The sequence below is a fragment of the Struthio camelus genome, chromosome 1, assembly GCF_040807025.1.
Source record: "Struthio camelus isolate bStrCam1 chromosome 1, bStrCam1.hap1, whole genome shotgun sequence".
In the NCBI taxonomy this organism is placed as follows: Eukaryota; Metazoa; Chordata; class Aves; order Struthioniformes; family Struthionidae; genus Struthio; species Struthio camelus.
The window spans coordinates 192,158,363-192,170,846 of NC_090942.1; the positions used below are offsets into that span (position 1 = coordinate 192,158,363).

The window sequence follows — 12,484 nt, forward strand, 5'->3', positions numbered from 1 at the left end:
TAGTTTCTGATACCGTTTGTCCAACTTGAAAGTGTTTTATAGTTCCAGTAGCAAGACAGAGTGCAGTTTTGCATTACCTGCTAAGGTCACCTGATGAAGGAATCTTTGCTGAAACCTACAGTTGTTGTGAAACTTCTCTGTGACAAAAAGACAGGCTTAAGAGAACCTAGCCCGAATCTTGAAATCCCAAATGAGACATAATTTAGTACATCTCGTTTTCTAGCTACGAGAAAATTGTTCCCCTAGAGCTTAAACTATTCAGGTTGTGAAATTCTGAACTGTTTGAAGTTGAACACTGTAGGATTTTGTATACAAGTTAAGGAAAGCTTCTGAGAGGTGCTTCTGTTTCATATCTTGTCCATGGGAAATAGGCTAATCAGAAATTTTCCAATTAGACCAGTCAGCTCACCAAGGGAAACAGGCCAGTCTCAGGCTTATATCCAGTTGCTCTTACGGCACTTCACATCAAAGAGGATTAGCTCTATGGCGTCACCCTAACGTCGAGGGTTCAGCGAGGAGCTGGAAGTACACGGGACAGGGAGGAAGTAGAAGAGACGAAGCAAAAGGACTCCAACAGCAATTGACTGGTTATTGCTGCTTATAAAAGATCGGAAAGAGGCATTTTTTTTAAAGGTCAACCTTCACCTCAAATACATGATACTTTCTGCTGTCAGATATCTCTGGCAGTGGAAAGCTGACTGAGAGAAAAATTAGCGAGTGAGGCCGCAACCTTGTGTTGCCTTCCGGCTCCAGAAGCCCACGGCGCTGTCTCGGCACAAAGTGCAGTCGCGCCGACAAAGAGCGGCACTAATTCAGCACCGTCTCTTATTAGTGGGGATCCGCTTTCAGTTAATGGTTTTTCTTTCAGAGCAGAAGTCACCTGGAAAGAGGATGAACATCAGTCACGCTTTCTTCTCTTGTAGTGCAGAGGGTCAGATTTCTATAGTGAGGGACAAATTATTCTTTTGGGTCAATTCAGTCCAAACTAAGCTGTCATGGCAACAATACAAAAGCTTAGCCACAGGACAGCTGCTAATGTGAGTATAATTTAGCTTCAGTAGATCATTTATAAAATTGAAGGTGGTACTAACTGCTTGGTGATGTACTTAGTCTTCAAATTCAGAAGAGGAAATCAATTCTACGTTCTTCAGCAGCATAAAATGTTTTCACTGTTACCTAATGCTTGTGGTTCCTCTCTCTTGAGATGCGGTACTTTGATGTAAGAGGCTAAACAAGCTGTCTTGAGAATTTGGTGTGCTGTTTCAGTAGGATGTGAGCAAATAGCTGCAAGAGGCAGCTACATAAATGCAAAATATCTTCATGTGCTGCAGTTAGAGATGCCTTCACAAATGGTAATGATAAACTTTAGCTGCTGGTAGAGGATTAAAGAATCATATTAAACCCATAGTTTATATCTTAAAACCCATAGTTTACACTTGTCCTCTAGTATACCAAAGCAAAAGTATCTAGGGTAGAATACTGATAAACTTGTCCTTCGGGTTCCTCCTAGCATGGTAAAAGTGTAGAAGTCACTTTCCCATTTCTGCTTTTGTGGCCTATGCCAGATATATATTTTGTAAGTCTTTCCAAACTTAAAAAACGATGCAAGAATCAGTGGAAGAGGCGATTATTATTACTATTTCACAAAAGGATAATTCTGGTTGGGAAAAAATAAAGCGAGGAAGTAAAAACAGCATTGGGAAAACATAAAAATATTCTTTACCTTCTTTGCTAGGGAATATTTTGTCATTCTGTCCTAAAGCCAGTTTTCCATCCATTTTCTCACACCAACTTGTAACCAGTTAAATGACAACTCTTTTTAAAAGGTTTCAGTTAGATGTCCTTTATGCCTTGAAGTATCTAGGGAAATACTTACCTAATGGTACAGGGGCAACATAAAAATCCTTGTTTTACCTGGTTTAGATTTATAATTGAGATGATTTATAAAAGAGTCCACAGTGAATCTTAACCTGACCTGAAAGTTAATTAGATTACCCTGGGTATTATGTTCTATTCTCAGCCTTTACAAACAGCCAGGTTAAAAAACACGTAGCTAGTAATTCTTTATACTGAATTCCATAAATAATTAGCTATGTGGAAACTTTTAAAAGTTGTCGGCAGTTCTTTTTCATTCTGTTCCATCCATCCATGGTCACCGTTCTCAGGCCACTTGCTTTGTTTTGCAATGAATCGCAGAAATGCCAGTTGGAAGGGATCTCTGGAGGTCATCTAGTCCATCCTCCCTCTAGAAACGGGATGGCTGCCAAAACAAGATCAGCCATGGCTTTGTCTAGTTGAGTCTTGAAAAACCTCCAAAGGTGGAGATTTCGCAATCTGATTTACTGCAGCACTTTGCAAGGTAATGTCAAGTATAATCTGTGAATTATCTTCAGAGTTTGACTGGAAAGATTTCTGAATCAGATTTTGGCAACTGTTGCCTGGCAAGGACACTGCACTACCGCTCACGTACAGAAGATAACTGCACGGTGCTGCAAAGATGGGTTTTACCTCACTGAATTTTAGCTACCTGTGAATTAGGTTACCTAGTCTGTTAACCAAGGAATCTCCGTCTGTAGTGAGTGAAAAGAAATACGTACCTCCAAAAGACTACTTATCCCAGTCAGAGATAGTTGGGATGAGTCATGCTGTGTGTCTCCCCACTCTCTATAGGAAGGTCCCCGTTTCCTTGTGGTGTCCACCTTTTGGAGATGGCTGCGGCCAGACGAGAGGAGTCCCATCCTAACTAGGACGCTGCAGTGTGGGGACTACACCTGAAACTTTAAGTGGGAAATCATCTTAGTTAGCAAATACTGCAAACTGTGATGATGATAATTCTACAGTATTGGGTGGGGGAGAACAGCCACTGACCACTACAGCTATAAGCACCTTCTTGCCTCTTGCTCTTCTGTTTTCTAGTTTTAGGGGAGGTTTTGGTGTGTGTTGGTAGTGGTTCCTCCTCTCCCCCTCCTCCCCCCTTGGTTATCATGATTTCATCCTGGTTGTCATGCTATCCTATTGTTTCTCTGGTTGGAAAGGGATTATGAATTCCTCTGTATTTATTCAAATTCTGATATTTTTCCAGGATTGTCGTGGTTTTGAAGAGGGTGAGTCAAAGAGCGTTGAGGGTTTTTTGCTTTGTTTTGAGTTATGCAAACTCTTGAGGGAGGAAAGAGCATTGTAATGTGGTTGATGGAGGAAAGATTTTGCAAGCAGCCGTCTATTGCTTAGGATGCCTGTGGGGATTGCATGGTTATGCAAACTAGTGCCCCGAAAGGGAAACATCCTGTCATTCCTTCAGTGTAACACATGCAGCAGAGAGAGTGGGGCATGGCCAATGCTATCTTAGAGCACAAAGTTGCCTAAACTAGAACTTCTTAAAGCATCTTTTTTTCTTATTTTTTCAATCCTACTCTTACTGTTTTGCCAGCAGATGTGGTAAAGTATCTTTCTTCCTGATGGAGCAACATAGGAAAGGATATATTTTGCCTTTGTTATTACCTTTGACCTTTTGTTTGTTCTTCAGGTTCACTTAAATTGTATGTATCGAGCTATAAAAGAATCTGACCTTTCTGAATTAGCTTCCTCTGTATGCTATTGCTGCGTGGAGATTGCAGACAGAAAATTATCTGTTCTCAGTCAGTCTGTAAAATGGCTTACTGTGTGTTTCTTGGGAGATTCCATATGTCTTCCTCTTCCTTAAGATTTCGGTCTACTGCTTTAGTCCACGATGATGCCATTGAAAAGTTATTGTTAGTGCAGGTTATCCTAACCTCAGCTTGAATAGATTGCCTTAAATTTTACCAAAAAAAACAAACCAAAACAAAACAGAAAAGCATTTCCAAATAATTCTGATAAAGTGCTCGTTACCCTTTTTCAGCGTAGGCAGTGTTTGTACTTGCTGGGCCTGTGCTATCCGCTATCTTACTTGTCTTGGGAACACTGTGTTGAAGGTCTCTCTCTGATGTATCCTTAGGACCCTGATGATGTTGTGCCTGTTGGGCAGAGGAGGGCTTGGTGCTGGTGCATGTGCTTTGGATTGGCCTTTATGCTGGCTGGTGTGATCCTGGGCGGTGCCTATCTGTACAAATATTTTGCATTCCAGGTAAGTCGAATACATTTTGTTATGGGAGGGTTGTGTTTTTCTCCGTTGTGTCTTCTGTTTAGAATAGGGAAAGAGAGCAGCAGACTAAACTAACTAGCCTTTCTACTCGCATTTGTATCTTTCTAAAACTTCAGCCTTTTTAAAGGCAAAGTGTATGGCCTGTTCTAAAGTTACCTGTCAGCAGAGGAGAATAGAAACAAAGCTGGCAGATTAAAAGGAGTAGCACTTCTGCAAAGCTCACTTTAGCGAGAAGGGACTATATCCAAATAGGACTTGGGTTTAGGAACCTCAGCAGTGTCATCTGTTTCCCTGTTGTTGAACAGTTGCCAAATACTGAAGGTGGCTTAACTCCTTGAAGGCCTTCTTGCTTGACCCCAGGTTTCCTAGATGCCCATAATACTACTGCTGCACGGGAAAGGGACTGCTTGTCGGAGTAGTGCAATGACTCTCTCCTTCCTAACTCCTACTGCGATTAAAAAAACAGGCCCTGCAGGGCAGACTTTGGAGAAGGACAGCCTACATGGTTAAACATGCTCTGTCAAGCGTAATCCACACTGACAAGATGAGACCTCTGACAAAATGTCTTTTTTTTTTTTTTTTTTTTTTTTTAATGCCTTAAGAAATGGCACCACTGCAGAAGCAGCCCTGGGAAGGTAGTGGGTGCGAGGGAAGTGGAGCATTTACCTGGAGTATGGGAGATCCAAGTTAAATATTGTGTTCCTCTGGGGGACTTGTCACTGGATAGCGCTGGACTTGCTGGGCTATCACAGAGTGGCGTGAGTGCACCCTCCCTCCCGCAGAAGCTGTGGCTGGGTTGCAAGGTTCAAAGTCAGAACGAGAGAGTGTAAGCCAAACTGGAGTCTAGTCCACTGGTTGGAGCACATAAGTTAAAAGACAGAAGTTCTGGGTTCTTTTCCTTGCTACCAGGACTTTTTTCCCTCATTTTAGTGGCTGCTAATGTAGAAGGCAAACTAATGTAACATGAGAAGTTCTAATTGAACTTGTACTTTATAGTCTCTTTAGCTATCAAGTTAAGCTAATTTACAGGAGAACGGTAGTGTTGCAACAGCATAGCACACTGTGATGGATTAACAAGCTCAGAGTAGCTGAAGGTTTGCTGTATTCGTGTTTCCTGCTTAGCGCTGGCTCTACCTTTCGCGAGGCAGCTAGCTGAAATTGAAAGTACCAGTTAACTTAAACTTGCAGTACTTGTATGAGCGAGAGGAGCTGAGTGAAAGGAAACCTTCAGTAACTGAGCTACCATTGCACTGAAGACATGTTTTCAGGGAGAAATTCTAAATTGATGCCATGTGCATATGCTCAGCAATAAGGTATACACTTCTAAAACTGTCTGGCTTATAAATTTGGTATATAACCAAGGTCTGTTTTACACTTTGCTTAGATAACCTGCCCTGTATACTGTGACGAAAAGACATGAACTAGTTATTTTATTTTCTTTTGGGTACCTTTTTGTCTTCTAAAAATGCACGAAACAGAAAAGACTTTATTTTAGAAACCAACTTTCAAAACTTCTGAAGCCATGTAACACTCCTAAGGAACTTCACAGGATCACAGAATAATTTAGTCTGGAAGGAATCTCTGGAAGTTGTCTGGTTCAACCCTCTGCTCAAAGCAGGACCAAGTTCAAAGTTAGATTTGCTTTTTAAAGGTGTTTGGGGTGATCAATTTCAATGTCTTAAATTGTAATTATTGACTGTAGTTAAACCACAATTTAATAATAGTAATAATATGCATGCATATAGAGTTTTAAGAACTTTGTCTCATTTGTAAAAAGAATATAATGTGCCACAGATAGCGGGTGCAGAATAGGAGACCGGATTTTTAGAACTTGCTTTTGGGATCCTGTTTTCCTTGAATTCAAGGGAAGAACCCCCACTGGCTTCAGAAGAATCAAGATGTTTACCCATGTTCCTGTTGCTGTAGAGAGCAGCTGTCTCCTCGTTTAGTCTATGTGTAAATCCAATTAAAGGGAAAACATTGCATCTAGTCTGGCAAGATTTTCTTCTTCATGGTCACTTGAGCATATTAGTTTTACACTTCTAATAAGGTTTCTGATGTTTTTGTTTACTGCTTTCAGCAGGGCGGTGTGTACTTCTGCGGAATAAAGTACATTGAAGATGGCTTAAGTTTACCTGAGTCTGGGGCAGAGGCTCAGAGTGCTCGCTACCACACAATTGAGCAAAATATTCAGATACTGGAGGAGGAGGATGTTGAATTTATCAGTGTGCCAGTCCCTGAATTCGCTGATAGCGATCCTGCCGATATCGTCCATGACTTCCATCGGGTAAGAGAGATCTCGGGAGAAGCTGAAAGTATTTAAACCTTGAAAATGCTCCTTCTCAGTCATCCTGATAAACGTACTCCTTAATTATTTTGGTGGGGAAAAGCGAAGGGTAGGGAGGGCCCTCGACTGATTTGGCAGCAGAAACGTTTTGAGCATCAGCAAGCTGGAAGCAATTATTAACCTGGCATACAAAGTACAGTGTTATACAATCATCCTGACGCAGTATGTAAACCACCATGTGCAGATACAATTCTGTTTTTAAAAAGGGAAAAATCTCGGAGCCATTTCCTTTCCCCAGTATAAGAAAGTGGGGAGAATTAGTCCTTATTGTGATAAGTGCACCAAGCCAGAATTTGACCCACTGCTGTGGTGATAAGGGAAGCTGGGAAAGGGCTTTCATATCTTTGATCTCAACTTCTGCGTCTGAAGTCGCTAGCCGTGCTCGAGCACCCGAGAGGTACTGTCCTAGTAGCTCAGAAGCCCCAAAGCAGCTGCAGAAAGCAAAGGAAACAAGCAGCTGACTGGCTGCTTTTGGAAAAGAGATCATTCCCTACTTGTCATAAGCAGTCTGGCAGAAGCTAAATTTTCCTCGTGCACCGCAGGCCACTGTGTTTCCTAAAGGCACTGAATCAGGCTACTGAAGCTGTTTCTTCCTTTGTCATAGAAACAAGTTGATTAAAATCTTGATAGTAATTTTTAGTAAGCCCATTGATGGGCCTGTAGCTCTTGGTAGTAATGACAGGAACTGGAAAACAATTAGAAGCCCTTCTTTTCTGTATCGGCTTGGTGAAAACTGTTTGATAGTAATAAAATGTTTTGTTCCTGGTTTTCTGGAAGCTACATTACTGTGAACGTTTGAAGACTGCTTTCTCAATTGCTTTTTTAAAGTCAGGCTGGAAAAGAAGAATAGGGAAAGTGTCCTATATTTTATGCAAACTTTTAAGTTTTCCAGGCAAAAAGAGTGCTATCTATCAAATATGCATAACCAGATTTGGAGAAAAACATTGCTTGCTTAAGCTACGTACGTCATTTAAAAATAATCTTGAATGTATTAGGAAGCTTGCATTTAAGAGTTAGAGCAGAGCCTCTAAGTAGAGAAAATCAGAGCCTCTAGAGAAAATCAGAAAAGTTAAACAGTATGTCAGAAGCGAATAGGAAAAATATAATATTATTGTAGAAACCTTGTTTTCTGAATTTAATGGGTCAAAATTAACTAAGTATCTTTGATGCTTTGCTCTTGAGGTCAGTGCACAAACACTTGCCATAGGAACAGCATTTACTCCCATATAACAAAATGAGTTGCACTGATGGTTGCTGTCCTGGTACTCTTTTGACTATTGGGCTCTCGGTGCTCAGTATTTTACATATGTCCTCAGCCTTAGAGCTTATAGCAGCTTGAGATAATGTCTTCTTTAGCAAGAACAGATGCAGCAAAACACAGCTCAGTGAACAGAGCCATAGGATTCATCAGTATGATTCCCAGGGCTTTTACATCTGTTTTTTATTCAAGTAATGGCAGCTATTACAGTTCAGGTAATATGAAGATAATAATTCAGCTATGAATAATCAATAACATTTCAATTCAGTAGTATTTTGGAAAAAAAATAAGGGATTTTTCTTTGTGTTATTTATAACATACAGTATTTTTCCTCCTATATTTTGTTTTTCCCAGCAGCTTTTTCTCTTTACAATATAAAAAAAAATAAAAACATAACAAAATATAAAAAACATGGAGAACAGGGCTTTTGCTTGGCTATTTTAAAATGCAGGCAGCAGGAGTAAGCGATACACCTTTGTAGTTCCATTACTGTAGTGCATTGAAACTACTTATCGCCTGCTGTCTTGAACAAATTGCTGTCATGGATTTAAACTCTCTTCAAGACTGCCTTTGGTTTCTTCTTTTACCTACTCTCAAATTGTAGTTTGTTGGACAGACTTTATATTGAACAAAACAATAACTTGAAAAACAATTCAGCAATAGCAGCTTAGCAAAGTCTTTATGTGAATGTTCTGATGTTCTAGTTATTTTGATTAAAATAAATATTTTCTCATCAGAGACTCACTGCCTATCTTGACCTTAGCCTGGATAAGTGCTATGTGATTCCTCTGAACACTTCAGTTGTTATGCCACCAAAAAATTTCTTGGAGCTGCTCATCAACATCAAGGTATGGTTAAATCGTAAGTAATTTGTTCTTAAGACAGAAGACAAAGATTTTTTTTTTTTCCTTTTTCTTCACCAGAACTCTGATGTTCGCGCTTGACAAATGTGTTACGAAATTAACTGATCACTAGAGATCTTTGCAAAGAGGGGAAAAAGGCTGTAACTTTCTTGGTTAATTAACTACAAATGTGAATGAATGAATTCAGAGGAAGACAAGCAAATCTGATGCTACAAATCCGGTCGTCAAAGTTAACTGTACATGTGGTGTGCCTAGACTCCTGGAGAGGAGTCTGACTTTAGTACTATACTTTTTCAATTTAAAATCCATTAGGACTATAGTTTCCATAAAGCACGTATACAATGGATTTAAACAGGTTAGCTGAGAAACTTGAAGTAGATGTGCTGGGAAGTTGTTTAATGTGGGCGTTGTTTAAAGCATAAGTCCATAGGGTTGGCCCCTACTTTGAAATGATCCAGTGGCTAGTGTGGTGTGTGTTATGCCAGGTTACGGGGTGCCTGCTGTACGCACGCAATGGAATTAGATGCTGCGCCAGCTGCGATGAAATGGCACTGCATGCGAAGTCCCCGAGGCTTCCGGCAGCCTTAAGATGGATCGTAATATTTCTAGGGAGATTACAGGAGTTTTCAGTGTAATGTTGTAAGAGCTCCTGATTGCTTCCCAGCAGGGTTTGATAGTTGAACAGTGGTGCTGGCTGCCTTGTCACCACTATGGAGACATGCTCTTCTGTTAGTAGTAGTAACTGGGTGAAACGTAATGGCCTGTGAAATTGAGGAGGCCAGAGTAGATAATCTAATATGGTCCCTTGCTAATTGAATATGGATTATATTTATCATATTTTTTCTTTTATCTTCCACATATATATGTATGTTTTTAATGCAGACTTAAGAAGTATTTACGTTGTTTTTCAGCCTTCTGGTTTCTGTGCAGAACAAGGAAATACCTGGGGAGGGGGAGAGAATTGACAAGTTAACTTTTATCTGTGGTCGGGGGGGGTTAATTTTACTGGATTTTTAAAAAATATTTGAAATATTTATAGTTTTATAATTCATAATGTTATATTTGGTTTTGCATCTTTCAAACAAGGCTTTGAGCTTAGGACTCCAGGAATCATATTAGCCATTTCTGACTAGTTCCAGTATATAACCAAATTTCATGTGGAAAATGAGTTCACAAATGGGTCCTCTGCATCTTTTTTGATCTCTTTTTTGAGACTGGCTACATAACTACACTTTCATTTCCTGTACGTAAAGAGGAGGTGGTGTCTGTAAAACTGAGTGACCCAATATGTTTTGTATTCTGTGTATGCTGTTTTGTTTTGTTTTGTTTTTTATTCCACGCAAATTCCAGTGGTAAAATCTGTTAATTTCCTAGTTTGTCAGTTGTACTAAATCAAACATGCTTGGTTTACAAGTAAGAGGATAACCAGGCATCATGCATTTAACTGAAAATCTGTGCAAAAACAAACTGTTTTGATCATTGTCCCCAACAGTGAGTGCCCTAATTTTACGAGACATCTGTTTAATTCCCATTGTATTAACAAAATGCTGTGGGCACTTGATGTCTCAGAATATCAATTTAAATGCTTTGTAAGTGAAATCTGTGAAACTGTTGTTCACATGCACAAAGCGAACAAAATCTTGCTCCCTGTCCTGCAGTCACGTTGGCTGCACAAGGCAAAAAATACCAAGTTAAAACGCTCAGCTCATTTAAAATGAGCAGAGGGAATTTTATGAGGATGGAGGTGCTCTGGGTTGTTTTGCGTTTTAAGAAAGATACATTTTTAGCTTGAAGAACCACGTTTCCATGTATTGGTGCAGTTTGCTTGGGTGGGCAAACAGAGAAGGGCTAAAACCCAGATATGTTTGCCCATAGGTCTTGTTTGCGCTGTGGAGCCAACTGGCTGATTTTACCCATGTGTGATGCAGAAGGCATCTCAAAGGTGGCATTTGTGGGTAATTGCTCCTCCAGGAGCTGGGCACAGGAAATTGCTGCCGAGGTGCCCCTTTGCTTGCAGCCCCACGGGAGGGTGAAGAGGCCCCGCGGTTTGGAGGGCGTAGGCTAGCAGGAGCCCTCAGCGCTGTGGTCTGCGCTGCCTCTTTGCTCCGGCGCTCCCTTGGGGCGCTCGCCTCAAATTCTGGAGAGCGAGGATTAAGATCCAGAAATTTCATAACCAAATAATGAACGGGATCATTGAGGAGGGTGAAATCTTCCAAGTTCCTGTGCAAAGAAAATATTTGCCCTGGCTTTCCTCGTAGGACATAGCAAGGAAAAGTTTCCCAATTGAAAGCAAATGTTATACAATCCTTACCTTTCTGTTGAAAGGAATAGTATTTAATCGACAACTTCTGAATATGTTGTTTAGACTGAAAAGACAGTCTTATTTTGTAATGAAAATGTCAAACTTGTTTATTGGCAATAAAAAGTACCATGATCTTTGGCCACAAAAGCTAAATTTATTTTCATAGTAACCCATTTTTTTACTTTTAGAAAGCAAATAACACTTTCTGTAGTGTCATAATTCAGAATCGCCCTACAAGGACTCTTTAAATAAAAAAACATTTCAGAAACATTGACCATTAGTTACCAGTAGCAGTATTAGGATATCAGCTGATATGTAAGTATGTGCATCTTCAGCTTTGTATTGTCTGTTGGGGGCGCTGTGTTCTGAGTGAAGTGTGCACAGAGCCTGATTCTTTTGTCATTTCAGTTGTGGCTAGAAAAGGCTTGGGAAGCCTGCATGATCCTGTCTCTTCCCATTTTCAATTTATTGCCTTAAAACACCTGGTGTACCGCAATGGTTTTCTAATACTTTTCTATTTAAACAACTGTAGGAGGTTATTGTAATACCTTACAGGACTAGACAGTCTCTCCGTCCATTTAGAATCTGACTTGTGATCCATCCTATGGAAATGTTTAGGGTTTCTGAAACCCCGTGGACTGCAGCTGGCATGTATCAGCAGCAATAAGTTATTAATCTAGAACATGCTTCTGCAACGCTTATTTGGGAAAAGTTCCCATTGAGGTCCGTTGGACTATTGTTAATTAAGTGAAAATTTTGTACGAGAACTGCAGGATTTGATCTGTGATAATCTGTGCTCCAGGAAGAAGACCTCCCTCCTCTGCTCAAGACTAGTGTTACTGCAACAGGAGGGTGGTGGATATATGTATCAGTGAAAGTTTTGTGACCTTTTTTGATATACTCATTATGTCTTTCTGGAATGCAGTGCAGTCATGTTTGCATGTTTATAATAAAACTCTGTAGGTAAAACGCATTTTGAAAGAATTGAAAGAAAATGTTTTCTGTGGAACGGCAGCCATGTCAAAGAAACACAATGCAGAGTGTTCCTTGTGTACGCAGAGTAGGAAGTGATGGTTTTTGACATAGCTGTTGTATTTTTGTTCCACAGGCTGGAACGTATTTGCCTCAGTCCTATCTGATTCATGAACAAATGATTGTTACTGATCGCATTGAAAATGTGGATCAGCTGGGATTCTTTATTTACCGCCTCTGCCGTGGCAAGGAAACCTATAAACTACAGCGCAAAGAAGCCATGAAAGGTAAATGTTCCTCAGTGCGAGCTGTTGTGTTTGAGGAAGGTTCAGTGCTGCCTGAATTTAATAAATAGGCTTGATTGTATTGCAAGGGATGACTTTTATTAAAGCAAAGGTTGCTTATTGCAGTAACTGGCTCTGCAGGCTTAAGTGTATCTGATATTTTCCATGTAAATATGGAAATCGGTTGTTTTTATTGTGCTAGAGTGCTCAAGGCCCCACTGAGCTAGGAACTGTTAAAGTTTGTGTGCATGCACGGGTATGTTTTCTGTGGTTCAAGTTTTCATTGCTGCTTTTCTTCAGTCTTGTTTCCAGACCAAGAAAAGGCAAAAACCCTTTTT

The 12,484-nt window shown here is 40.2% G+C and overlaps 1 protein-coding gene across 2 annotated transcripts in view; it reads left to right on the forward strand.

Moving 5' to 3' along the window:
- ITM2B (integral membrane protein 2B) overlaps nucleotides 1-12,484 on the forward strand; it is a 32,648-nt gene that overhangs the window by 13,616 nt on the left and 6,548 nt on the right. Inside the window, exons 2-5 of one of the 2 annotated variants that reach the window (XM_068929816.1) lie at nucleotides 3,974-4,102; nucleotides 6,201-6,407; nucleotides 8,463-8,573; nucleotides 11,999-12,149. In XM_068929816.1, coding sequence (XP_068785917.1) covers nucleotides 3,974-4,102; nucleotides 6,201-6,407; nucleotides 8,463-8,573; nucleotides 11,999-12,149 — 598 coding nt within the window. The remainder of the gene's footprint in view (nucleotides 1-3,973; nucleotides 4,103-6,200; nucleotides 6,408-8,462; nucleotides 8,574-11,998; nucleotides 12,150-12,484) is intronic. The other variant, XM_068929817.1, reaches the window with a different exon arrangement.